Here is a 26,490-nt window from a genome sequence, read left to right on the forward strand (position 1 = left end):
CCCTCTGCAATTATTGTCCTTTTGGGTTCATTCCTCTTGAGCAGATTTTCAGCCACTGCTACTCAGGCTTTGTACATCTGAATGTCTCATAGCCAACAAGGATAACAAAATACCCTGAAATCGGTATTTGGCTGGTGGAGTCCTAACTCAACTGCAGTCTCTCCCTCCTTTTTTGTGGAATTCCACCACAGGAATTCTCTGTGATGCCCACTAGGAAGCACTAAGATCTCAGACATAGCAAGGGATGTAGATTTTTTCCCAGCTCTGAAATCCTCCCTTTGAACCTTCCATAGGAAGAGTAGTTATTTCAGCTGGACTGGAAGAACCCATCTGCTTATTTGCTCCATTTTCTACAGTTCCCATGACCCTTCTTCTGCCTAAATAGCTGAAAATCCAGGAACAGTAATGAGAATGAAATGTAATGAGAATTAAAACTACTCCTTTTAACATTCTCAGGTGTTCATGCCACAACTTATAATACTCTAAAATGCCAAGCCACTGCTGAAGACTGCTCACCAAACAGTAAATTCCCCATATAACAATAACCTGAAAAATATTGCTGCTTCTCTTCACAAGTTCTGATAACAAACATGCCAGAAAATAGAGATGCTTCTGTATGTCTCAACAGATATAATAAAAGATACTGAGCTACAACTGAATACAGTATATAGCTACAAGAGGAAGAAGAAGAAAGTAAGCAAGGCAGAGAAGCAAGAGGCAGAAATGATTCATGGCAGCAGGACACACAGCTGTACTTGCTGAAGACCTCCTACTGTCACAGCTCACCGTGAAAATCAGCACTGCAGAAGCCATTGGCACTGCTGTCCTACATTTTTGAGGAGAAATGGGGATCAAGTGAAACTGCAATCATACTTGGAAGGAGCCCTTAACTAAATTCCTGATGAAAAGGACACAGTTGCTCTAACAGAAAACTGATCTAAGGAGCACATCTGTCAGGTTTGTTTCTGTAGTGCACTGTCACATTCCATAAAGGATTCAGGAGGAATGGAGTTACAATCTGTTATCTATAATAGGATGATGAGAGAAAAATACAGCACTTAAGTATATGGTTTTCAAGGGGATGGCACATGGCATTCTTCAGAATACTTTTTGCAATTCCATGTTCTGTTCCACTGAATGGCTCTTGCACTTTTTCTGTTTTGAACTAGACCCAACCATGAGTTCCACTGATGGGTTTCATCTCAGAGGAGCAGCATTTTACAAGCAGGTGAGATACCTGTTAGCAGTTCATTTGTTCATTTTACATTCACTGTTTATTTTATACTAATAATCTACAGCCCAAATTCTATTCAAAAATTATGCCTATATACTTACTATTAAAAATGTAAGGAGTCTCACAACAGTGTAGTCCATGGATTATAAAACATTAGTACCAGAATTATGAATCAAAGATGGTTTCTGGAATCCTGAGTTCCTGAGAAACCACCTCTCAATTTCAAATCTTGAATATATTCAGTACCTAAACTCCACCTCATTGAAACAAATTAAGATTCCACCTAAAAAATCTCTTAAAAAATTCCCTGCACACTTAAAAAAAAAGGAAAAAAAAGCTATCTAGAGCTGCAGTCAGGAGCACTAAAACAAAGAGCCAAGAATGTCAGTGAGTTCTTTGTTTCTTCTCAAAACAAGTTGTGGTTCACTTTAATCAGCTGTAAAGATAATTGCTGAAAGGGCAGAATTGATAAGTTGGTTTTCATACACTTATCTTCAGCATCAGCCTTAAACAATTTAGCTGAGGAAGTAATTTCAGGAGGAAAAGGGCAATAGTAAGCTGTTATAACATCTGAAAATTAACTACTCTAGAGGGATGTCTGCATAACATTATACCAACACTTGCTTTTTTTCTTCCACTAAAATTAAGTGTATAGAGGAAATAATCCACTTCATGAGAATACATATTTTAAAATAAATTCCAAACTGGTTAGTTCTCTTTGATGTTCCAGTAATTCACACTAAAGACATAGGTAAGAAAGGAATGTAAAAACAACTGTTTCCCCAGTTCATCTTTTTGGCATGTTATGCAATTCAGTTTCTGCAGTCTGACATTGTTTAACTTTCTGTTTGAATGCACAGAATTAAATCCAAGGAAAATAAAAAGCTATTTCACAAAAAGAAAAATTACATAGATTAATTTAAATGCAAAAAAAAAAAAGGCTCATTCACACTACAACAGAGTAGTTTTCCAACAATTCAAACTTGGAACAAAGCAGACATAAAACTTCTGATGCTGGAAAAGGACACATTCTCTGGGTTTGCTTGGACAGGAAAGTGAGAGTGACCCATGCAGAGAATCATGGAGACAGAAGCTGTGACGCAGCCTGCTCTTCTGTGAGCTGAAAACAGAGATTTCCCAGAGAAGGCAGGTTTACAGCAATGTCTCAGGTACAGCTGTCAGCCTCTGGGCCACTGAGGGATGAGTGTGTAAAGTGCTTTTAAGACAACTGTGACTTTCCATCCCAGTGAGCTATTGCAGATGCCTCGAGGGAATATCACAACAATGCAGGTCCTTTTAGCCCTGCTGAAGTGGTCAAAATTGATGTCTAAAAGCTGATCCTGACCTTGGTCTGAGATTTACAGAACAGCATCCAGTGAAAGAACAGGCTTAATCTCTTGACAAACAGAATTGTATTTTCAATGAGAGAGCTCAGCTCAATTAGTCCAGCTACGTATCTCAAACTGTCTTGTCCTGGAAAACTTAAAGCACATCTGAACAAATTATCTTTAATTTAAGGTGAATTACAGTACAAAGAACTACATAACTCTCAAAAAAAATAAATGTATAAGATTCACAAAGATGTTTTCTCTCTTATTCCTAAAAGAAATTAAAATAAGCAATAGGTTATTTTGCTCACAAAACCATACTGAGAGATGGATGCCAGGCACAGAGAATTATTTGTATCACCAAGTAAAGACAGCCAGGTATCTCCAAAACTATCTTGATTTGTAAAGCTCCTGTGCTATCAATTCCCGACATTAACCCAGGAGAGTTTGTCAAGAATGAACCTGGATCTGCATAGGGCCAAAAAGCCTTCAAACTATTAATACCTAATCCAAAATATAAAAAAACCCTGCAGGCACAAGCAGAGCCAGTAGGGTTGCACAGGGTTAAGGTAATCAAATATTTTTTTCACTGCTGAGTGAGTTCAGTTTGTCCAGCCTGGAGAAGAAAAGGTTTTCAGGGGACTTTAGAGCAGCTTCCAGTGCCTAGAGAGCCCCTGCAAGAGCGCTGGAGAGGGACTCTTAATCAAGGAGCATAGTGATAGATAAAATTGCTACTTTTTCCTTTGTTTTCCCCTTTTGACAGTCTTGCCTTGATTTTCCCTGGGGCTCTTGCTATGGAGCTGCCTGTACCAGCCTGGCTCTTGACAGGTTTAGGGTCTGGCCAGTCCATGCCAGGGACCAAATGGAATCTGAAAGTCACAACATGGTGGCTGGTGCTTCCCCTTCTGTCGCTTCCTTGCTTTCATCAGCTCAGCAAATCTGGGTGTTCATGATAATGTCCTTGTTACAACACACTCATTTTCTTTCCACTTCCCCATTATGATGCTCTTATCTTCTTACCATTTCCTCATCTGAGGCCCATCTATGTGATCCCAGCATTGCTGAGTCCTCCCAGAAGCCAGGTATCATCTCCCTTCCCAGAAGACAGCCCCATCCCCTTTGATGGGACACCCAAGTCCATGTGGAGAGCTGGGAGTGGGTGCTGTCAAACAGCAGGTAGGATACTCCTGTGCACCTCTCCCCCACAGAAATGAAGCATCAGGTCCCCAAGGAGGAAGGTGAGTGCAGAACATCCCCCTGAGCACCTGCCAGAGCAGATTTTAGCTGGTACCCAGCTGTGCAAGCAGAGGCCCCTGAACTGTGGAAGGTGCTCTGGTCTCTCCCTCATCTGGTTCCTGGCATTAACCCCACTGGTACCCCAGCACAGTTCTGTGGGAGACACTGGTGCACCTCCAGGCACTGTTCAGGCTGTGACAGTGAGCTGACAGCAAGGTCACTGTGCCAGCAGGACAGGCTCAGTGTCCACCAGAATGGATTGGAGAGTTCCCAGAGCTGACACTCCATGGCCCCCAGCCCCACACCTCCAACAGTCCCTGGCACACACCCTCTTTTCCCCTCCTGCAGTACCAGGCCAGCAAGCTGAGCCAGACAAGGACCAATGAAGAGGGATTTTACAACTTTTCCCTGAAAACCAGCAGGAGCTGACACAGTTGGCACAGAAAGTGAGGTTAGGGGTTTTCATGCCCCATGTCTGGCAGTGCACAGGCCAACAACCCAGCAGGCACTCTCTGGTAGCCAGCTGCAAACCACCCACCCGACCCTCATTTACCCAAAGAGGTTCATTTTTGCAGAAATTAGGTATTTTGAGAGGGTACATGATTTAATCAATGGTCCCTGTGGCTAGTGGTTCTCACTAACCAGGAAGCCCATGAGCAGTGCTGGGCAAGGGGTAACCAGGCTGCACCTGCCAGCTGGGGGGTACCTCAGAAACACCACTACAGCAAAATTCTTGCTTGACAAAGGTAGGATACAATCAATTCCTAAAGACCCCAACAGTGCACACTCAGAAAGCAAGCTACAAAACTTGCTGCTTCCTCCTTCCTTTCCTGTGTCTGGCCTTGTTCTGCTTTTCCTCAGAACTCTGGTCAGCAAACTTCATGTCCCAGCCTGGCTCTCAGCCAACAGGTCATTGCAGCAATAGCAGGGCTCACATCACGGGGACTTGGGCTCTGGCCATTCCCACCAAACACTCACATGGAATCTGAAAGTTGCAGATCTGTGGCCAGCGCTTCCCCTTCTGGGCTTTCTTTGATATCTCCAGCTTAGCAAAACTGGGAAATCCTGGCATAATTTTGCTGTCATGATGCACTCATTTTCTCTCCTTGAAACTCTGGGTGAATAGGAGGGAAGAAGCAGCAGGGACTGAGCATTGTGTAGAGGAAAACCCTGCAGCCACCCCAGCTCCAGCCCTGTTTGTGTTCCCTCAGCCCCTGCAGCACCAAGAAGTCCATAGAAACTATAGGATCATTTACATTGGAAAAGACCTTTAAGAACATCAAGTCCAACCATTAATCCAGGTTACAAAGTCACCACTAAACTATGCCCCTAAGCACCACATGTCTTTTAAATGTCTTTAGGGATGGTTACTCCACCCCTTCCCTGGGCAGCCTGTTCCTGTGCTTGACAACCCTTTCAGAGAAGAACGTTTTCATAACATGCCCTGGTTCAATGTGAAGCCATTTCACCTCATCCTTGTCACTTGTTACCTGGGAGAAGAGAGTAACCTCCACCTCACTACAGCCCTCCTTTCAAGAAGTTGCAGAGAGCAGTAAGGTTCCCCTCAGGAGGTCTCCTCTTCTACTGTCAGCTAAACCCAGCGCCTTCAGCTGCTCTTCATAAGACTTGTTCTCTCTTGAATCTGAAAATTGCAGCCCTGTGGCTGGCACTTCCCTTTCTGCAGTTTCTTTACATAATTTTCCTGGTATGATACACTCATTTTCTTTCTTGAAACCCTGTGCCCACCCAGTGGTGGTGGTATACAAGTAGGTAGCAGGGGCTACAGTGCAGGGGAGAGCCTTACAGACACCTCAGCTCCAGCCTCACTCGTGCCTGCCTCAGTCCTCCCAGCATCATGAGGGTCCTTGAAGCCGCCCTGCCTGTTCTGCTCCTTGTGGCCATCTGCTCCCTGGCTGAGGCTGATCTTGGAGTCTCCAGGAATGCTGCACTTTCCCGGGACGGTAGGCTTTCCTTCCCCAGGAGAGAGCCCCATTCCCACTGATTAGACCCTCATGCCCATGGAGAAGGCTGGGAACAGATGGTCATAACCTGTGCAGGGACTAAGCCTCAGAGACAGAGCTTTCCAGGGGATGATCCCAGAGCACTCAGCACGGGTGATGATGGCAAATCCCCTGGGAGCCACAGGCAGAGCCTCTGCTGCAGTGTGGGGTCTCACTGGGCCCATCTCTCTGCCCCCACAGAAAGCAAACCCATCTTCTGCTGCTTCACCCACATTTCACGCCCCATTCCATCCCGGGTAATCCGCTCTGCCTACAGGACCAGCAGCAGCTGCCCAACGCAAGGCGTGGTGTAAGTACCAAACATTGCCTGGGTGCAGGGTGCACCAGCCAGGGCAGCACCCCAAGGGTGTCCAAGGTTGTCCTGGATGGGGAAGGGCAGGGACAACCAGGGTGCTACCAGCGGGACCTAATGCTGGCACGCTGATGCCCTGGCTGAGTGGCTCAACACTGATTTTTTTCCCCAACAGCCTGGTCACCAAGAACAGGAAGGAGGTGTGTGCAGACCCCACGGCTCATTGGGTGCAGGAATACCTGAAGCACTTGGAGCTTCTGAAGCACTGACTCTCTGCTGCTTCCCCCGGGCAGTGGGCTCAGCCCCCAGCACAAGACATGCAATAAGAGTGCTTAAGCTGCATCCTTCTTCAAAGGGAAAATTTATTACAATTGGCCCCTCTCTGTTTCTAAAATTTTTTAGTGTAGCTCAAAAACTCAGACAATCAAATGCATAAAGCTGTGCACAAGTACACTCAAAACAAGAAGAAGAAACCTGTTAGAGTTTATAGAGCATAGAAGTTGAATTTATCAGGAGAGAGACTGAAAACTCAATTAGTATTTCAAAGATAAAACCACCTATTCCAAAATTACTCATTAATATATGTACACTATAATAATGACACTAAAAGAAGCACCAAATCCTAAAACTGATGTGTAGAGCTGCAGAAGATTTGGGCAAGGCTGATGGGCTTCTTTGCACATAATCTGTTTGCTGTACTTCCACGTGTACTTCAAAGCTTGTTTCAACTAGTGTTCAATGCAATGTATGGTGCAATGCTTTTGCCCACTTCTGCAAATTCAGTCTTATAGCAACAGCTTCTAGATTAATAACATTGAAAATCTCCAATTTAGAAAAAGTGTGAAAGAGAAAACACAAGACTTATATTATTTACAAGGCAAATATGACAGTCTGGTAAAAATCCTCCCTGGGGCACTGTTTTCGCAAATCTCTTTATTGTTTAGGCAATCTATTTGTTCTTATATATACACCAACCCTGGATTAAATACTCTGCATTTTCACAGCATCGTGGAGGTGTTTTTTTTTCCTTAATACAGTTTGACTTAATCCCCTCCCAAAACCACCTGTTGACCACTGCACTCTTTGGCTGGCTCCTTGAGGAGGACACACTGAGGCAGGAGGCTGGCACCACCAGGACTGGCTCCCCAGCCCAAGAGCTGCACTGTGAGCACACACCACCGAGCTCAGAGCCATTCCCACACTTCACCCCTGGAGAACAACCCAACCTCCGTGTCCCTGCATGTGTCACAATCCTCCTGCCCACACCACCATCCATCCCTCTGGGCTGTCCCTCTGGGCTGTCCCGGGTAGAGGTGTTCTTCTCTGCCACCACCAAGGGAGCACGGGGGAACCGGTGCCCACTCTTGCCTTCCGTCCTCCCCGAGCTGCCTTTTCCTTTTCTGTGTACCTTGGATATAGTTAAAATCTGTAAACTTTGTTTGATGAAAGTAGTGGTGTTCGAACCCACTGTGTCCCCTCGTTCTCGCACAGCTGACATCAACACCGACTGCTGGGGGGGAAACTACGCATAAAACGTGCCACGTTCGGCATAATTTGTAAAACAAGCACCGAGGAGAACGGCACGAAGAGAAACAGCTCTAACATACGTCCCCTCACTCCCCACACCCCAAACCAGCCTCTGGAATTCCAGCCCTGGCAGGCCCGGCCTCCGCTCTCCCAGCACCGACCCTCCCTCCCCGGCCGGGGAGGGTACGCGGGGCCCGCACGGCATCTCGGGAGTTGTAGTTCCCCGTCAGGCTCGACATGGCGGCTATGCGGGTGCTGCCGGCCCTTGCTGCCGCGCTGCTCCTGGCTGCCGCCGGCCAGGCTAGCAAGTACTCCCGGGAGGCCAACGAGGGGCTGGCGGCCGCCGGCGAAAAGCGACGGGAGACCGGGGAGTTCCGGGTGGTGAGACTGAACCAGATCTGGGAGAAGGCGCAGCGGGTGAGTGGGGCGGTGCGGGGCGATGGCGGTGCTCTGAGGGGGGCCCGAGGTCGGGCCCGGCCGCTTCAGACACTCATTCCACGTCGGGGAGACGGGGACGAGCGGGGAGTGTAAGGAGACACCGAGGCTGCCTGGCTCGGAGCTGCGGTGGCTTTTGTTCTGTTCTCGGGCACGGCTGTCCCGACCGTGGCGCAGCGAGGGCTGCGCTCAGCCCCGCGCCAGGCGCTGTCCCGGCGGCGGGGAGCAGCCTTCTCCCGGGCCCGGGGACGTGTAGCTGAGTCCTGGGAAGTGCTGGCCTGCCCGTGTTTATATACAACACATAATCCACATGGCCAGGAAGCGGGAGAGGGGGGAAGCCCCTCTGATGCCATAGAGGATCTCTGGCTGGCTCTAGCGCTCGCTGGTTGAATGCTTTAGCCGTGTTCAGGGCTGCGATACCCTCATTGTGGGTGAGGGCGCTGGCCTCGCTTCCAGAAGTTCACTGCAGGAGAAGCCCCTCCACCCTGGCGGTTCTGTCAACTACATTCCCAGCAAGTGGTGTAGACAAATGCAAGAGGACCAGCAAATGGGTATCACCATTCCCAGATGAGAGCCTTGATTTTGACACTGATGCTTGAGTTTCTCTCACACTGGACTACAAAAAATATTTAAAGTGAAAATAAAATCAAATTATTTCATTACAGTGGAAATATTTACTTAGAACTAAAAAGAACAGCTCCAACAGGAGGAGAAGTATGCACTGTACATATCCCCTGAATATTGCGGATCATGGGAATTAAGGTCATGACCAGCAATGATTCAGTTCTTTCAGGCAAAGAAATATAGTTAATATTAATTTTGGATCTTCTGTATCCTGAATAGCCTGAGCTGTTGAATTGGAGGTAGGGCATCCGTGGATTCAGCCAAAAACTAGAACTCTGCCAAAGTGCTGCCTCCCAGTGTGCTAAAGGAAGGTGTCAAAAATATTCCTTTCCTCGATGGGAGTAGTATGGAATGAGGCATAGGAAAGCATGTGTTAATGAAACTGTTGAACTGACAACTGAAAAAGAAACAGCACTGGGACTAGAGATAATCTGTAATAATAGCGATGTCAGTTACCTCTCACCTTTCCAATTAGTCTTTTCTCATGTTCATACCTGGCTCTTCTGGAATTAAAATTTGAGGTGCTTTGCATCATCTATGTTAAGATACTAAAATACAAAATGGATTAACTGCCAGTAAAAAACTAAAGCTTAGTAAATTCTGTATGTGTGAGATAGATTATAGAGTTGCAAAACCTACTTGAACTAAATTTACCAACATCTAAATTTCACTTTGAGTGCAACTGTCAACCAGTATGTGTTTTATAAACTGATTTTTCAGTATGTCTGGGCAATATATGAAACAAGAGGAAAAGTGTGCCTGTGTGTTACATCTGCTTTGAAATACTTCCATAATAAATCTTTCCTTTTGGAGGCAAGAGTGTAGGTAAGGATGTAGCAGGTAATGATTGCAGCCAGCCCAACAGCAAATGATGTAATTGTAATGTTTGACAAATTTCCAGCATTTATTCTCAGAATTGCCAGGTACCTATGTTGGATGTTAATGTCCAGGCAGCATAAGGAATGAGGAATAAGGAATGAGTTTAAGGAGCTTGTTGCTTGGTTATTTAATCATTAAACTTAACTTTTCACCTCTGCTTCTAGTTAGTTATTCCAGCATGGGAGTGATGTTAGTAAAGTGATGAGGAGTTGACCGTTGATATTTTTTACCTGGTGTAGTCAGGGTCCAACATAGGATAGACTTATAGGAAGTAGTTTTTGAACTGAATACTTTAACTGATGTATTCACTCTGTATGGCATAAATGGGGCAGGCAAGTAGCTTCCAAAAGGTTTCAAAGGATTTATAATGCTTACAAGGAGAGTTACTTCAGTTTCCTACTAAATTATAATGAGAATTAGAAAAATATTGCTCTAATTGGGAGACATTTGAATAGAATCTTGTTTTCTCTTAAGGAACAATGGGCTTAATGTAGTTTCTTAGTTTTTATTAAGACTTTAACATATTTGATTGATGATGTCTCTAAACTTCCTGGTAAGAAGTTGTGGTATTCTTTTCTATAACTTTTAGAAAACAGAAAGCTGTACATGTTTATGGGTTTGCACTAACTGCAGAGGGGCTCTAACAGAAATTGCACTGTGTAGTCTTTTATACAGTAGTGGGTTTCTGATGACAAGGTCACATATAAAAGATTTTATTGTATTTTCAGTACTTATGAGCTAAATTACTTATCTAATTATGCCTGGCTATTTATTCCTGTATTTCCTCAGCCCAACTACATATGATATCCACACTAACTGAATGCTGTATTACATAACTACCAAAATTCTTGGCCATTCCCTTCAAAATTTCTGGCAAACCTTTCACTCAGTCTTGAAGCTTTAGGGCACAATTCTTGCTGAGGAAAAATGTTGATACTTGGTGCCACTGCAGTAGTGACTTTGAGCTATCTAGGTAATCCTGTACCAGAAAAGCAAAAAAGTACATAATTAAGGTTCTTCTTTTACTTTAGCACATGCTAAGAATCATAAATAAAGTGGTTCCTTCTGAGTGCTTTGTTTCTATAAAGCAGTTCCCCAAAAGCAGATGGTAAAGAAGACAACAGAGACACTCCTTTGCTTTAGTATTAGAGGGATCAGAAGTTTTATTGTGTTTTATAAGTATTATATTTACCTGTGGTTCTAACTACTCTAGGTTTTAGTAGTTTCAGTAAGCCAAGTACAAAATGCAGAGAAAAAAAATAGTTTAAAAATCAAAATAATTATATGCAGTGGCACAAGTTTAGTTAATAAGACAGCCTATGATGGAAGCATAAACAATGATGTGGATAGTTTCCTGAATTCCTGTCAATAGGAAGTGCATTAGCTCAAAGTAATGACACTTTTCCTAGTTACTTTAAAATAATCTGCTGACACACAAAGGAGCGACTGAATCTTTTCAGTATCATTCTGATGTTTAAAAACAATACTGGGTTCTGAGTCTGTGTTCATTAAACATCCTTCCTCACTGAAAATAAGCATTTTTATAATCTGTTTAATGATTAAAAGAAACCTTCAATAGATAAACTTGTCCTAGGACTGACAAGCCCGGGTAGTTTCAGGCTGGATCTGAGCTCCCAGGAGCTGGGCACACAGTAGTTGGAGAGGTTTTATCTCCTCTCTTCTCTGGGCTTCTCACCTCAACTTCTGTTTGTTGGCGTGCATGTAGACACAGACAAATGTAGTTCTGAAGTGTTAAGATGGTTTGTTACATTTCTTTGTTTTAAACTGAATAACTGAGGTGTCTAAAATCTGGAAGTTCAGGATCAACTCACAGCAGTGCTGCTGTGATGTATTAGTCGTTGCTGTTTTCTCTGTAGCTCACAAAATTTCAAGCTGACCTAGCATTCACTTAAACTATTTCTTTTTTCCTATCTTCAGCCTCAATGTCTTACCTTTTTTTTCCTAGTATGTCAGACAGGAATACCTTTAGGTTTTGTATGTTTTAATGCACATAAACCATGCTAAGAAATTATCTGAGATTTTTTTTTTTCATCTTGATCATAGTAAAAATTGCTGTTGAAGTGACTCTTTCACCTGCAAGGCCATCCTCAGTGACCTGGTAGACTGAAAAACTGTACTAAACAGTAAAGTTTTTCAACTCATTATAACTGTATGGTTGGAAGATGGTCCACAAGAAAGCACATGTGGTGGCAATGGCACATTGTTTGAGAGGAATTACTGTGCCATACTGGTTGTTCTGTATCTGTCCTGGTTTCTGAAGGTAGTTTTTTGTAGCTCTGAAACAAAAGGGGACTCCATGTAACTAAATACAAACCTTTGTCTGTTCTTGTTAGCTGCATCTCTCTGCTGTGAAACTGGCAGAGTTGCATAGCGATCTAAAAATACAAGAAAAGGATGAGCTGAGCTGGAAAAAACTGAAGGCTGAAGGTCTGGATGAAGATGGAGAGAAGGAAGCCAAGCTCAGACGCAACTTAAATGGTAAGGTCTGTCTTGGAAAGAAGGAGTTTAAACTTTGCATCAGACACACACATGGTTAGACACTTGTGTTTAAACTATTAAATAACAGGTTGTCTTTCTGGACACCAAGCACACAACAAGTTCTTTGGAGGCCAGTAGGGAGCTGCAGGACCCTAACAGATTCCTTTGCTCCAAATAATTGCAGAAGAGGTCATTGAACCTGGGACACTGTGTTTTGAGCTTTTCCTCTGTCAGCTGTAAAAGCCAGCTCTGCAAGTCACAGATGTAGCCAATCTCTCACCTTCCATACATCCATAGCTGGTTCTCATGTTTCTGTATCTTCTGTTCCCTTGCAGTCATTATGACTAAATATGGAATGAATGGAAAGAAGGACTCTCAACTAGTTGATACCAATTATATTAAAGATGGCACAGAAAGTGACACACTAGATGATCCAAGACTGGAAAAATTATGGAGCAAGGTGAGTAAGATTTCCAGGAATTGGAGTGTAGGAAATTAGTATTTCTTCACTGAACTCTTAGCTGTGTCTTCTGAGAGCACTCAGACTAGGAAATTAATAGCTGAAATTAATACTCTTTTGTTAAGTACTGACCAAGCTGCCTTACTCTGTAGTTCAGATCTTCATGCCCTGAGAGTACCCTGCATCCAGACCATCCAGCTGTGGCAGGTTGTCTTTGGTGAATAAAACACCCACATTAGTCTGAAGGGTGGAGCCTGGGTCCCCTCAGCTCAGAGTATTTCCTCACATTTCCCTGAACTCATGGCTTCCCTTAGTATGAATGTCATAGTGTGTGGTGGTTTTCCCAGTTTTCTTATTGCTTTTTATGGATGTTTGTAAAATGATGCATTTAAAATAGAACCATTTTGTAGACAGTCTGAAACTGAAATGAATTGTGGGGATGGGTTTTAAATAAGGACTTTCTCAACCCAATATTCAACTGAAAAGTTCCAGGATTTGCATTCATGCATAAAAAGGGGAAGATGTACTGTCAAGTTTGGGCAGTTAAAAATGGCAAAGTAATCTTCAGAAATTAAATAATTCACATTTTAAGAAGCAACTAGTCAGGTGGATCTAAAGAATTCTCCCATGAGTCTAGTGCAGTGGTAGTAAAGCAGAAAAAAAGATTTGCTGAATTTTAAAATACTACTGTACAAACTAGCTCCTAGCTCTGGCAAGGAACATCATGTCTTGTGTTTTGGGGAGCAGTAAAATGCAATAGGAGAAATATTCCCTAAGCAAAAATAAAGGGTCTGAATAGGTTTCAAAAATATTCACTTTTGATCAGGCATTGCAGCAAGTATGCCACCAGATTTGTGGGCAGTGTCCCAGCTGTCTGGGTAGCACTTCCTTAATAGTTAGAGAGCAAGTGCACTGATAAGTGATAAAATCTTCATGCCAGTAGAGTAAGATGAAGTAAAGACTGTGTTTAATATCAGGCTGCATCCTTCATACAAGTGGTTCCCTTCCAGTTGTCTGTGGAGCTCCATGGCCCTTATTTCTGTATTAAATTATTTCCCATGGAATAGGAATGCCAGACGCCTTTCACTGGGTAGTCCATAGCAAGTCCAGCTTTATAAGTCTTCTTAAAACTTCTTTTGACATGATTAGAGGCAGCTTATCTGTCAACATCTAAGTCCTGACCACATACAAATATTAAGAGAATTAAAACAAAATGATCTAAAGGAAAGCTGCACTTAATAATGTGCACTAAATGTGGTGAGAAGTGGGAAGTTGATGGCACCTGAAAGCACTTGGCCTGTAAAGCGTAAAGAGCTGATGTTTCTTTCAGGCCAAGACCTCTGGGAAGTTCTCTGATGAGGAGTTGGATAAGCTTTGGCGAGAATTTAAGCATCACAAAGAAAAGATTCATGAATACAATATTCTGCTGGAGACTGTGAGCAGAACAGAAGGTGCCTGAACATTTCTCTGATATTTCAAGATCAGTACAACTCTTTTCTCTGTCCATTGTTTCCATGGCTTTCAAATTTCTTTGTAACTCCTGACATTTCTGTCAGAACCACTTGCTGATACTTCATGGATTTAGTTCGGCATTAGCTGCCAAAATTCTTGCCAGCTGATGGAAGTGTTGCCATTTCAGTTTTGTGATTCTGCCTGAATTTCATGCAGGGATAATGCCATCAGATTAACAATGATGGCCATTGTAGTTCACAGGAAATTATGCAGCAAGCATAAATCCACTGCTGAAAAGTGCAGTTCTAAAGTCTGCAGAACATGCATGTTTTATCTCACCAAGAGCAGATACTGAATATCTTAGGTACCAAGCCTGAAGTTTATTAGAGCATCAAGGATCTGAACCCAGCTTGCTATAATAATCTGAGCTAAAATTGTTAATTCTAAAGCTGACAGTTTTGTGTTTGCATTACATAGTCCAAGCTGGAAGCTGCTGGAAATCATTTCACCATCAGATGTCTTGGTTCATGAAATGTCCAGGGAAGAACTCATTAAACTTCCTTACCCCATTTTCTTGGGAAATGGCTAACCTGGGAAAATCAGAGCATTTCCTTACTATAACTGAGTGGTTAGTAGGGGTAATGTATAAGGCATTTCTGTAACATTACCCTCCAGAGCACCAAGGGACATTGATCTGAATACTGACCTGACAAAGGAATTCTTAAAGTCTGATATTGATGCTTTATTTGTGTTCAACTTAATCCTAAGAATTTAGCTTCTTTTATTCACCTCAGATTTGGGGGATTTTTGGAGTTTTTGACCAATCAAGATTTGGCCCACAATCAGTAACATTTACTGTTCTTCAACAGATATCCACAAAAATGTTATCAATCCATCTGAGGAGAACCTGGTGAAAGAGGAACTCTTGCACAACAAACACAGAGAACTCAAGGAGAAGTTAAGAAGCATCAATCAGGGGTTTGAGCGTTTACGTAAAGTCAGTCATCAGGGATATGACACAACCAGTGGTATGATACAGTGGAGTTTGTGCTTATCTGGGATATGTTTAATTTTTTAAAAAATTTAAATCAGTGGGCAAGTAAAAGGGTATAGTCACAGTATCCCAGTGCATCTTGTACCACAATGGGCTGAGGAGAAACAGCCAGCTAGTCCTGTTCAGAACCAAACACTGGGAGCCTAATGAAAGGACACAGTGTGTTAAGAGGATAGTTCTGTCCTCCATACCCCCATGAGAAATGATACTGCCCCAGGAGGGCAAGTAAATGAGACAACATGCAGGGCAAGCAATGCCTTTATCATGTTCCTCGGGTTTGGGGTTTTTTTGCTTTTAAAAACTTAGTAGTAGCAGTATCTAGTTCTCTCCAGTACTTCAGTACTTCTCCCTTTGCATCTAAATAGATCTATTAGAAGTGCAGTGCTTAATGTCTCTGGTCTTAATATCTATATGTATGTGAAAAAGCATCTCTTCATCTTTCATAGAAGTTTGGCATTAAAATCATTGTGTCCAGATTTTCATTTTGTTATATGTGTTTGTTTAGAATTTGAAGAACCAAGAGTGATTGATTTGTGGGACATGGCCAAATCAGCTAATTTCACTGAGAAAGAACTTGAATCTTTTCGGGTAAGTAGAATTCTAGTGACTTCTCTTGCAGAAAGATATTTTACCACAACAAGAAACATTCAGTGTTACTCTGATTGCAGTCACTTCTGTATTACCCTCCAGTCACCATAAAAGTCATGCTGCCTTTTTATATAGACATGTATGTAACTAATCATATGCTGATTCTGTTACAATCAGCAGAATGAAAATTCTGAATCTTCTCAAAACAAGTGTTACTTATTTTGAATCTGTGAAAGATCAGGCCCTGCTTCTTTGTTGCCAATGCACTGATCTACCCCTCTTACCCAATGTCTTAATTATGTCCTTGGGAAGCACTGAAATTTGTAGACCCAGCAATTTCCCTCTCATGCCCTTGTCTGGTACTGTTAAATTCCCATGTTGGAGCTGTGTTGAGCTGACACAAAACTATTGTGATAAAGACTGCTTTTCAAGGAAATAATACAGAAATTCATTCCTGTGCAGCTCATACCACTTTTAATCAATTCAAGTTGTACAGATAAAAGATTTATTTTTTCTTTTTAATCTGTCTATCAGATTTAAAAAGAGGCTTTTTAAAAAAATTGTCTCCCCTCAGTCTAGTGTTCTTATACCTAAATTTTTATGTGATGTTCACTGCTCTCATCTTGTGGCACCTCACAGCCACACAGAGTCTTCTTTTGTGGACTCTGCAGTGGGTCGTTTTCAGCACCTGCTTTCCAAATCAGTAGTCTGGTGGTGATGGTAATGGATTGTCCAGACATTCTTAAAAAGCAGGGAACTGAAAAAGCTTTCTGTGCCTGACTTAGTAAAGTACCATTAGGAGTGTCTTGGAAAGAGAAAGGAAGGCTTGGAAAGAAACTCCTCTGAAGCTGTGTGCATTTGTTATCTTAGGAGGAGCTGAAACATTTCGAAGCAAAAATTGAAAAGCACCATCATTACCAGAAACAATTAGAGATTTCACACCAGAAACTGAAGCATGTAGAGGGAACTGGAGACAAGGATCATCTGAACAGAAACAAAGAGAAATATGCCATGCTGCAAGAAAAGACAAAAGAGCTAGGATATAAGGTCTGTATAAATCCAGTGTTACATACATGTTGAAAGTTTGACTCAGTAGCAGAGGGGAAGTAGATTATCCAGTGCTGACTTTTCACACAAGCTGAATGACTTCCAGGAGGGGAGTTCAAGGCACATCTGTTCACCACATTTAATACAGCATACACATAATTGTTTTTTATGGACTTAATTCTAAAAGGCCTGAAATCTTCCTGCTCTCTGCTCTTTCTGTTGTTACAAATACTCATAGCAAAATCTGAATATATTTCTATATTGATAATTTATTGACTTCCTGAAATTTGTTTCGTGTGGTTTTTTTTCCTCTTTTTCTTTAGGTAAAGAAGCACTTGCAAGACTTATCCAGCAGAATCTCTCAAGGTCTTCAACACAATGAACTATAAAAATTTGTTCTGCTTCATGGGATCAGTCTATTAACACAAAGCAGTTAATATGGTTTTTTGAATGGGGCTTACCAAGGAGACCTTCTGAAATAGTAAGGATTGAACAGATGTGTCCTGTAAGAATTTTTTTTGTCTACTTAATTACCAATTTTGTACTTGCACTATAAAATTAAATAATTAGATTAAATATTTAGGTTGCACATCTTTGATCATATAAATATTACATCTGAATCAAGTAGCAGCCTTTGAAATAATCAGCTTTGTCAAAAGGCAAAAAATATGTGAACTCTCAAAGGATTCCTGCTAATAAAAAAATACTAATCTTATAGTCAGGTAAGGTATTCTGATCAATGAAAGCAGACACTGAGGTACAGGAAGGTTAAACAGAGGCCAGAAAAGTCTTTATTTCAATGCTTGGCCTGTTACATTTCCTACTTAAGGTAAAAAAAAATATTTTTACTGATTTTGAGCAGTGGCTCAGAACTGCACTGCTGCACTGTATATGAGTCTTTCTTGTGGGTGGGGGAGGGAGAGTAAGGAGGGAACAAGTACTGAGGTCAATTTACACAGTTTAGTTATTGACTAACACCTGTGTGTACAATTATCATGTTCATGGTTGCTTTGGTTTTGCTACACTTGGTCATTAAAAAATCAAAACAAGATACTGGAGAGGCTTTTTTTTCACTTTCCCTTTCATATAGTGAGAAGTAACCAACACCTGTTTTTTGAGCATGTTGCTAATTCCTGTAATGTTCATCCATACATTAGTTTTTAAGAGAGGAGGGGTAGTTTTGCACCACAAGGATCTGTTTCTATGGTCTGAGTAGGCAGAAGGATTTCTAAAGCAGCTTATCTCTGAGTGTCTATTCCAGTGCAATCTCCAGTAAAGATTATTATTACTTCCCCTTTCAAGACCAGATTTTTCTGGTGAGAACTTTGGCAGACATCAGACACCTGGGTTGAAATTGTCTATAATAACAATGCTGACTCTTTATTTCAAATGAAAGTTTCAAATGAAAGTGTTCCAGAAACAAGGCCAAGCCCAAGGTCCAGTGTGGGTGAATCCTTACAGCTGCTTGATTGAGGAGCTCTGTCCCTCACAGATGGCAGTGCTGAGATGTGCTGGATTAGGCAGCTGTCCTCAAGCCTTGCTCTCCCTGCCTCTTCCATGAGAAACACTGAAGAGACACATTCAGTCAGAATAGGCCTCTCATCCTGGGTCATCATGGGTTAAAAGTAACAGAGTTCTTTACTTAAAAACTGTATCTTCATTTGCAAGTGATTGAAACCAAAACTTTGGTAGCGCTGTTACTTTGAGATTTCCTTTGAAGCTGGAATCTTTTTTATATTTTTTTATTTTTTTACTTTTTTAATTTAATGCAAGCTAAGTGTTACTTATATTCCAGAGAATCACTGTCCACAACAACAACAGGCCACCACTAATATTAACAGTCTCCTTAGAGACAGTCTGTTCATGTAGTTTATGGTATACCTTTGGTTGGCAAGCTAAGAAAAGTAAATCCAAAAATAGCTACAAGTCATTTATGAGAAATTGCTTTGTTGTTTTTTTTTTCAAAATGCTGCACACTGTTTCTTCCCCAGACTACGGGTTTAAGGGCTGTTCAGCTTCTGTACCAGAGCAGTAGCTGCATTATCTTAGGAGTTTGTCTTCATCAGTTCCCTGTGAATACAGAACAGAAATGTATTCTGTATTAGGTTAGAAAGCAAAGACTTCACTAGGTCCTTCAGTTTCCCCTCTGGCAGGGTGAGAACTGGATCTGTGAGCCACAGGTCAGTTTGGTGGCTGTAGCCTGGGTGTGGAAGGTCCCACAGCAGTGCTCCCTGTGTGAAGAATTTGGACACATGCAGTAAATGCAGCAGCAGAGGGGAGAAGCTGTACAAAGCACTGAGCCACTGCTGCTGAGCAGTCCTGACTGGGTTGTAAGGAATGGAACAGCTTTCATGGAGCATGTTCAGATCCTGCTGCTGAGAGAGATGTGCTGTGCATGGGAAAGCCTCCTGTCTCAGCCTGCACTGTGTGTGCTCCACACAAGAGGTTGTAAAACACAGTCTGAAGATTCCCTCATCTGTCTCACAACCATCTCAAGGACAGAGACTGAGACCCTGAATATCACTGGAACTTGTTTTGGGGGTTTGGGCCTAGCTGAGGTGGATGTTTGCTAAGTGATTGTTTGCAGGTGGTTGCACGGTACACTGCCCTCGTTCCTGCTGGTGAGCAGAGGCTTGTGCGTGGTACCCTGCACAATGGGTTTCCCCAGCACATTGCCCTCACTCCTGCTGGTGAGCAAAGACTTGCAAGATGTGGTTTGCTCTGTGCCCTACACCTGCCCCCTGTGCAATGGAATTCATCACAATGATCATCAGTCTCCTCTGGTTTTGGCCCTGTGCCCCTCGCTTTGTAAAAGACTATAAAAAATACACCCCAAACTTGCCATCCTTTGAGATCTCCCCAATGGAGAGAAGACTCTGCATCGATGGACAGCTGAGTGGACTTCAATGTTGGTAGCTATAATCCCCTTATTCTCTTTTTTTTATGTTTTGCTTTCTCTTCCCTCTATCACATATTAGTGCTGATGAGCATTCAGTAAAGTGTGTTTTGCTGTTTAAGTCCCTGGTTTGCTGATAATATTTTGTACTCTAAGATGGAATAAAAGAACCACATCACGAATCCCACCTTGTGGATCATGACAAGGGCACAGCACAAAGCTGGGGTTCATTTTCAGTGTGTACCTGAAGTTTATGCTTATATGCTTATCCAAGAATTTGTGAAGAAGTCTGGGGCAGCAGAAGGTGCTGGATTCATGGAATGAATAACCAGGGTCTGATCAGTTACTAAGTGCAGAGGTGCTCAGCAGAGGCTTTAAAGAGACAATGGCTGAACCAGGCACTGGCTGTGCTGTGTCTCTGCCTACCACACCATGACAGTAACTGGGCTCAAAGGCCAGGTGGGCTCAAGCAGAGAGAATGCTTGGCAAATGCTGCAAACTCTACAAGAGGCTGGCAAAATGTCACAGTAATTTAAAACTGGGAACAAGTCACAGCTCATGGGAGGCAAAGGTTGGAGACAGGTCAGCACAGTCACCTCACTTCAGTTGCTGAACAGAGATGTTAATGAGTCATCAGGCCCAAAAACTGGACACACAAACCTAGAGAACAAAAATAAAAAGGCTTCTGCTGTCCCTGCCCCCAGCTTCCCCCTGAAATAGTCTGTGGCTGAGTTAGAGTCTACAACAGCATAAGGGAAAACATGAGCAATAATCTCTGTTCCTGTCAAGGGCTTTCCCGACTTTTTAAGGTTTGGGACAGGCTAGGGAGGTAAAAAGTCTGATTCAACCCTAGTTTCCATGGTCTGCACCTCACACATATCAATGTATGTACAATACAGTTCATTGTTGCAGTTTTAATCCTCCAAAGACTGTTCATGTGGTCAAAATAACAGAACTGGGTAGTGTTTGAGACATTAAAGATTAAAACATAACTTGAGTCACTGCTTCTGTGTTTCTGTAAATAGCAACAAAAATTCAAAGACAAGAAAAAAGGTACAAATGAGATATACCTACAGTCCTGTACCCTGTGAAAGGTGAATAATGGAGTTCATACGTTCCATGGAAGAGGCATCTGAAAAGGAAAGAACTAACACTTTTCTACAGTGCTTGAATCTTCTCTTCCTTAATAGGTGTTCTATCCAATCTTTTTGTAATTTTTCAAATTAACAAGTCTTTAATGAGAAACAATTTGAAAAACAAAAGCAGGAGCAAAAAAAACCCCAAAAAAATGTAAGAACTGCATTTCTTATGGAAAAAAAAATTATTTTATAGTCAAGTCAAATTCTGCCCTGAAAAGAACCTCAATTTAAGTAAACATGTCAGTGACTTCATGTAGGGACAGATTTTATTTGTTAAAAAAGGGGGTGGAAAGGTGAGAGAAATAAATACATAAGGCACTAAATGCAACAAAAATAACCAAGTCTTTCTTTAAAAAAGCACATCCTACATGTTGGTACAGCAGCTAAGATGGCATCATTCTACCAAGACAGATAAGGAACAGCACTGTAGCAGATTTATTGCTGCAATAATTTCCCCTCTCCCCTCCCATGGGATCCTGATGAATGATAGATCTGGCAATAGCAGGAGTATTTAAATTCACCAAGTAAAGATCATTTACATTTTGTCAGGTGAAGTGCCATCTGCCTTTTCAGAACCTGTTTCTGCATGTAGGGATCCCTGTGCTCAGGAGCTGCTGGGAGCAGGATCCCTGGCTGGGCTGCCCTGCTTGCTGTGTGTCCAGCTCTCCCTGTGGGGTTTCCTCAAGCCAGGGTTAATGCAGATTTAAGTAAAGAGACAGAGAAACCACCTCAGTTTCCAGAATGTGCTGCCTCAACAGCTGATCTTGGCTGAGCATTTACTAGTAAGTAGTACACAGGAAGTTCTAAAGTATGTTTCTTCATTCCATAGCATTTAATAAGAATAGAAGAAATAAAGTAATTTAAGTCAATAAATAGAATAGATTATTGCTTCCATTACAAACAGACCTACCTTTGTAACCGAGAGCTGGGTGCTGCATTCTCTGTATGCATTACATTATCTATCAAAGTGCTTCTAAATACCAGAACCAACATTTCCACATACCTACAGTTAACTTGTATTTCAGTCCATTCACCCAGCACCTATTGGGAAGCAGTATGTCAATCTCCAGGAAAAAAAAAGACTGCGTGGATTTATTTTACTACATCTACAGGCATAAAATGGAAGCATTCATACAATCTGTCCAGTAGAGCCAAAAGAAATGTATAAGCTTTCCTCCACAGTAAATATTTCAAGTTGAGCCATATTTGGTACAGCTACAATTGCAACACAAATGCTTTTATCAGTAGCCCTTAAAGTACTTTCATATCCAAATGTTCAAGTATATTATCCCACCGCTCAAGAAAAGAGCACTCTCCTAAATCAGAAACAGTATGCAGATATTAATGCTTAATATGTGAACTTGGTTCCTTTCACTGATGCATTAATTTATCACAAAAGCTGTCCATTTTAATAAAACTAACCATTTCAGTCTCAAAGGTTGTCTCTCAATAACAGGTCCACTGTAACTTAAACCTGCCAATTTCTATAGGCAAAGTGAGCATCAAATCACTTTGAAATAAGCCTCCTACTAAAACAAAATGCTGTTTAATGTTCTACAGTTGTAATTTTCCAGGCAATTTAAAGAGAGAAGGAAGCTACACTATTTTAAGAATAAACACACTGGGAACTGGAAACTTGCATGTGAAAACCATAATTTACAATGCCTGGCATTGAATCTTTTAGTCCAACCTCAAAATTCAAATCTCAGTTTCTAATTCAAGAAGACGCCTGAGCCAAAACCATTAATTAAATGGTCCTCCAGTGGGGAAAGAGTCCATTTTCCAACAATTTCAGATCAAAGTTCTGGGTCTCACATTTACATTTGGGATGGTTATGTCATAAACAATATTTGCATTAGCTTCAGTTTGCTGGTGTCACTAAACCCTTGCCACCAGTCTGTTGTTTCAGGCCTTACACAAACTGACCCTCATTCTTTGCAGAACTGCAGAACAAAGTTTTTATTCATGATTATTAATTCAGGATGAGAATCTAATTTTCAGAGATGTTCTTAGAAATTGTTATCCTTCTCATTTCAATGTCATATGTACAAACAGCTGTACTAGAATTTTTTAAAGAACAAAATAGCCAGTGTAGCCAGATAGGACAGTCAGAATTCCAAATCAAGGTGCTGCCACAGTATGTGTTTGGGATTACAGAAGGAGCAGGAGTGACCCAGTTTAGTCACAAGCATACCAGGAGAAAAACATGAATTTTCATCAGCTCCTTCCAACCTAGGAACAGAGCAACTCACAGCTTCGACCACGTACAGCAGAGACAGAGCAGAGTGCAGTTAATTTGGCATATTTGGCAGTGTTGCTGCTTGGCCACCATGTTTTCTGTTATCCAGTTGTTCTGTCTCTTCCTGCAGTGCTCGGGGCAAGCTCGTGCTGATGGACAGAGGGACAGGGTTCCCATCACAGCCCACACTGCAGATGTTGCCAGCTGCAGGCTGTAACTTGTCAGATGTTGCCACTCTAAAGGAGGGCTTGGCCAGAGGCAGATGTGCTGAAGAGCATTTGCTGTCTGCAGAGCTCCAGAGCAGCACAGCTGGGGCTGTCACTCAGGAAAGGCATTCCCACAGCTATTGCTTATGGTCACTTATGGTCACTTATGGTCACTTATGGTCACTACTATCATGAGTGCACCATAGAAAGCACAGAGACAGCAAATCCGAGATCAGGGCCTGGGCTTTCAGCAGACCTGAGCCCTCTCTACCAAACACCCCAGCCACTGCAAATGACACCAGTGCAGCTGAACACAGAACTAGGGGCAGTCTCCTCTCAGGTTATGGTGCTCTCTGTTTCACAGCACTTTATGCTCTTTACAGACACACATCTTCTGGTCCTGCCCTTCTGCCAGTGCTGCCAAAGCACAGCTGCTGTTTCCTGGTTCTTTGCTGACATCTACTTCATCAAATTTCCAGGAAGATACTTTCCTGTGCTTCCCAATTTGTGTCCAGTACTGCTGGCTGTTGGCAGTAAAAGGACAAAATGTTACAGCAGCCAAAGGCAGGCCATGGGGTACGTCCTCCAAATGTGGCAGAGACACAGGGGAAGATGAATCTGAGTGATGCATTACATAACAAAACTCCAGCATCCAAAGACCAGGTTCCTTTCTGAGCATCTAATCAGCTCTATTTTCTGTATATGGACTATCCATAAATTGCCAGCTCAGCCCACAGATGAGTAAAATTTAACTTATACAATAGCAGATGCTAGGGCTTTTTTATTTATTTATTTTTTCTTTTTAAGGCTTTCACAACCATATAATGTAGAGAAAAATTACTGTCATGCTAAATGTGCTTTCTGATCCCCCCCCCCCCCCCCACTGCATATTCCTCAAATAAGTTGACACGTATTATTTCAGTAAAATGGTGATGTTACATACGCCTCTGTGTACACAGTGGGATAATAAATTTGAATTATTTCTAGATGCTCTGATGCAAGCGAACATTTGAAAGTATATGTTTTAAAGTTCACTCACCCTCAAGTTTTTACTAAACTCATAGTTCACATGTCAGCTGCACTTTCCTAAACCTGCTCAGTGTCTTACAAAGCTATTCCTTGTGTCAAAATCCAGGTCAAGATTACATGTATATTCCAGCCATTCAGAGAAAATTGATAACTGATTTATCAATATTCACCAACTGATACCAGTCAGAGTGAGGCTACTCTGAAGCCTGTCATCTTTGGGATGGGATGGAAATAGGATATTTCAATTGAGAGGGAGCAGTATCAAACAACTTATCCCCCTGCCTCACCAGTTCAGGGCTGAAGTTAAAGCATGTTATTAAGAGTATCTTCCAAATGCCTCCTAAGACTGACAGGCAAGAATCACCTCTCTGGGAAGCTTGTTCCCATGTTTGACCAGCCTCTTGGTAAAGAAATGTTTCCCAAAGTCCAGTCTAAACCTTCCATGGTGCAGTTTTGAACCATTCCTGCACATCCCATGTATGGATACCAGCAAGAAGAGCTCAGCACCTTATCTGCTTCCCCTTAGGAAGCTGAAAAGAGTAATGAGTTCACCCCTCAGCCTCTTTTGCTCCAAACAACATAAACCTAGAGCCCTCAGCCTCCCCTCACAACCCTTCCAGCCCTTCCACCAGCTTTGTTGCTCTCTGGACACATTTAGGGACGTGCCCTTGCTTCTTAAATTGTGGGGCCAAGCACTGCACACATCACTCAAGAAAAGGCTGTACCAAAGCTGAACACAAATTCACCACCTTTTCCTACCTGTTCATGCTGTGTTTGGTGCAGACCTGCTCCTTACAAAACTTCCTTTCAATTACTTTTAATTCTCTCAGCCTTATTCTGCTTTGCTTGTTTTAATTGCTGTATGAGATTAAATTAACATTTCTTTTCAACCTAGGTTGTAGAACATTGCTTGACTGGTCAAATGAAAGCTGAGGATCTTCCCAAAGAAAATATGACATAAAAAATGTAACAGTATTGTCATCTTTAAAGAAAAACATAATTTTAACAGTAATTCATAAAATAATGCGTCTTCCTCCTGTGGTTATTTTAGCAAGCATGTGTCTTATTCCAGACAAACTAGAAGAGAAACTTACCAACTGCTGCATGTTTCAGCATCTCACGGAAAATGTAATCACCATAATTCAACTTCAAATATAGTTTTCCAAGCTACACTAATTAAAACTGTTCTGTTTACAGCAGAGTGGAAAAATGAGGATTTTTTTTTTTCCAAACTCTTTTCTAAAGACAACTCTCAGGGCAGATTTTCACAAACATTTACATGCCTAAAGACACCTACTGGCATTTTCCACAATTAAGTGCTGGAGTGCTATTAAAACCCAGACAACTATTTGCATTGTTGGGAAATTAAATCCCTCCAAACTCCAGCCCTCCATCCTTCAGCAGGTTACCTTGGAGAAAATTCCAGCACCCAAATATTTGCATATAAATCTGTTCCACGACAGCTTATGAACAATGCCATAAGCCCCCACTGAAGCAGCGGTCACATCTGGCAGTGTGTTTATCAGGAAGAAAGAGGGACATACACAGCACACCAATGCTTATGCCCAAACTTGCCAAACTGCACTTGCTGACAGAGTTTACTTATCACCAAGAGCACTTTTGCCACCTTAAAGTCCTTCAAGAACACCTTACAGAAGTACCAGCCACATCACATTGCTTTGTTCTTCTGGTAATTAATGCTTTATGCTCCTGGTAAAAACAGGAGGAGATCTGACTCTGATAGAATGCTAAATTACAAATGAGCAAGTCCTTCTTTTTATCTTCAGAAGTTACAAGTTGCATTTATTTCCAAAAGTGTGGGAAATATTTTGATTTATTTAATTTATTTTTTAAAATTTTTTTTTTTGCAAAGAGCTTTGAATCTGGACTCGTCCCATAGAAATCACAAACTGTATTTGAGATCTCTCATGCACATGTGTTTATGCATGGTGTGTAAACAAGCACAAGGCTGCTCGTAGGATTATGGTTTCATTTCCAACATACCCAGTTCACTAGAGGAAGTTGAAGGCAAATGGTTGTATTTATTTAGGAAAAAATGTTTTCATTTCTGTGAGCTGCTGTTGTCCAAATAAGAAAGCTCTAGTTTCTTCAACAGAAATGTAAAGCCTGTAACTTGACAGGGACATACAACCTGCAAGGTACTACCAAAAGAACCAGCAAGTTTTTAACAGATGCAACAGTATGGCTCAGCCTCCTGCTTCAGCTGCTAATAGTGCATGAGAATATAAAGTGAATTTAAAAACTAAGAGAAAGTCATCTGTTCTATTTTTTCCTATTCAAGTGA

The 26,490-nt window shown here is 41.9% G+C and overlaps 2 protein-coding genes across 2 annotated transcripts; both read left to right on the plus strand.

Annotated features, from left to right (window-relative positions):
• Nucleotides 1–5,562: 5,562 nt before the first annotated feature.
• On the plus strand, nucleotides 5,563–7,117 carry LOC107203460 (C-C motif chemokine 4 homolog). Its single transcript, XM_015625619.3, has 3 exons — nucleotides 5,563–5,759; nucleotides 6,000–6,108; nucleotides 6,287–7,117. The coding sequence occupies exons 1-3, from the start codon at nucleotides 5,654–5,656 to the stop codon at nucleotides 6,378–6,380; spliced, it is 309 nt and encodes a 102-aa protein (XP_015481105.1). The 5' UTR covers nucleotides 5,563–5,653; the 3' UTR covers nucleotides 6,381–7,117.
• A 720-nt stretch (nucleotides 7,118–7,837) lies between these two features.
• LRPAP1 (LDL receptor related protein associated protein 1) lies at nucleotides 7,838–17,729 on the plus strand. Its single transcript, XM_015625618.2, has 8 exons — nucleotides 7,838–8,055; nucleotides 11,931–12,075; nucleotides 12,411–12,535; nucleotides 13,866–13,986; nucleotides 14,857–15,015; nucleotides 15,547–15,629; nucleotides 16,500–16,676; nucleotides 17,000–17,729. The coding sequence occupies exons 1-8, from the start codon at nucleotides 7,876–7,878 to the stop codon at nucleotides 17,063–17,065; spliced, it is 1,056 nt and encodes a 351-aa protein (XP_015481104.1). The 5' UTR covers nucleotides 7,838–7,875; the 3' UTR covers nucleotides 17,066–17,729.
• The last annotated feature ends 8,761 nt before the right edge of the window (nucleotides 17,730–26,490 follow it).

The sequence above is a fragment of the Parus major genome, chromosome 4 (assembly GCF_001522545.3).
Source record: "Parus major isolate Abel chromosome 4, Parus_major1.1, whole genome shotgun sequence".
Lineage (NCBI taxonomy): Eukaryota > Metazoa > Chordata > Aves > Passeriformes > Paridae > Parus > Parus major.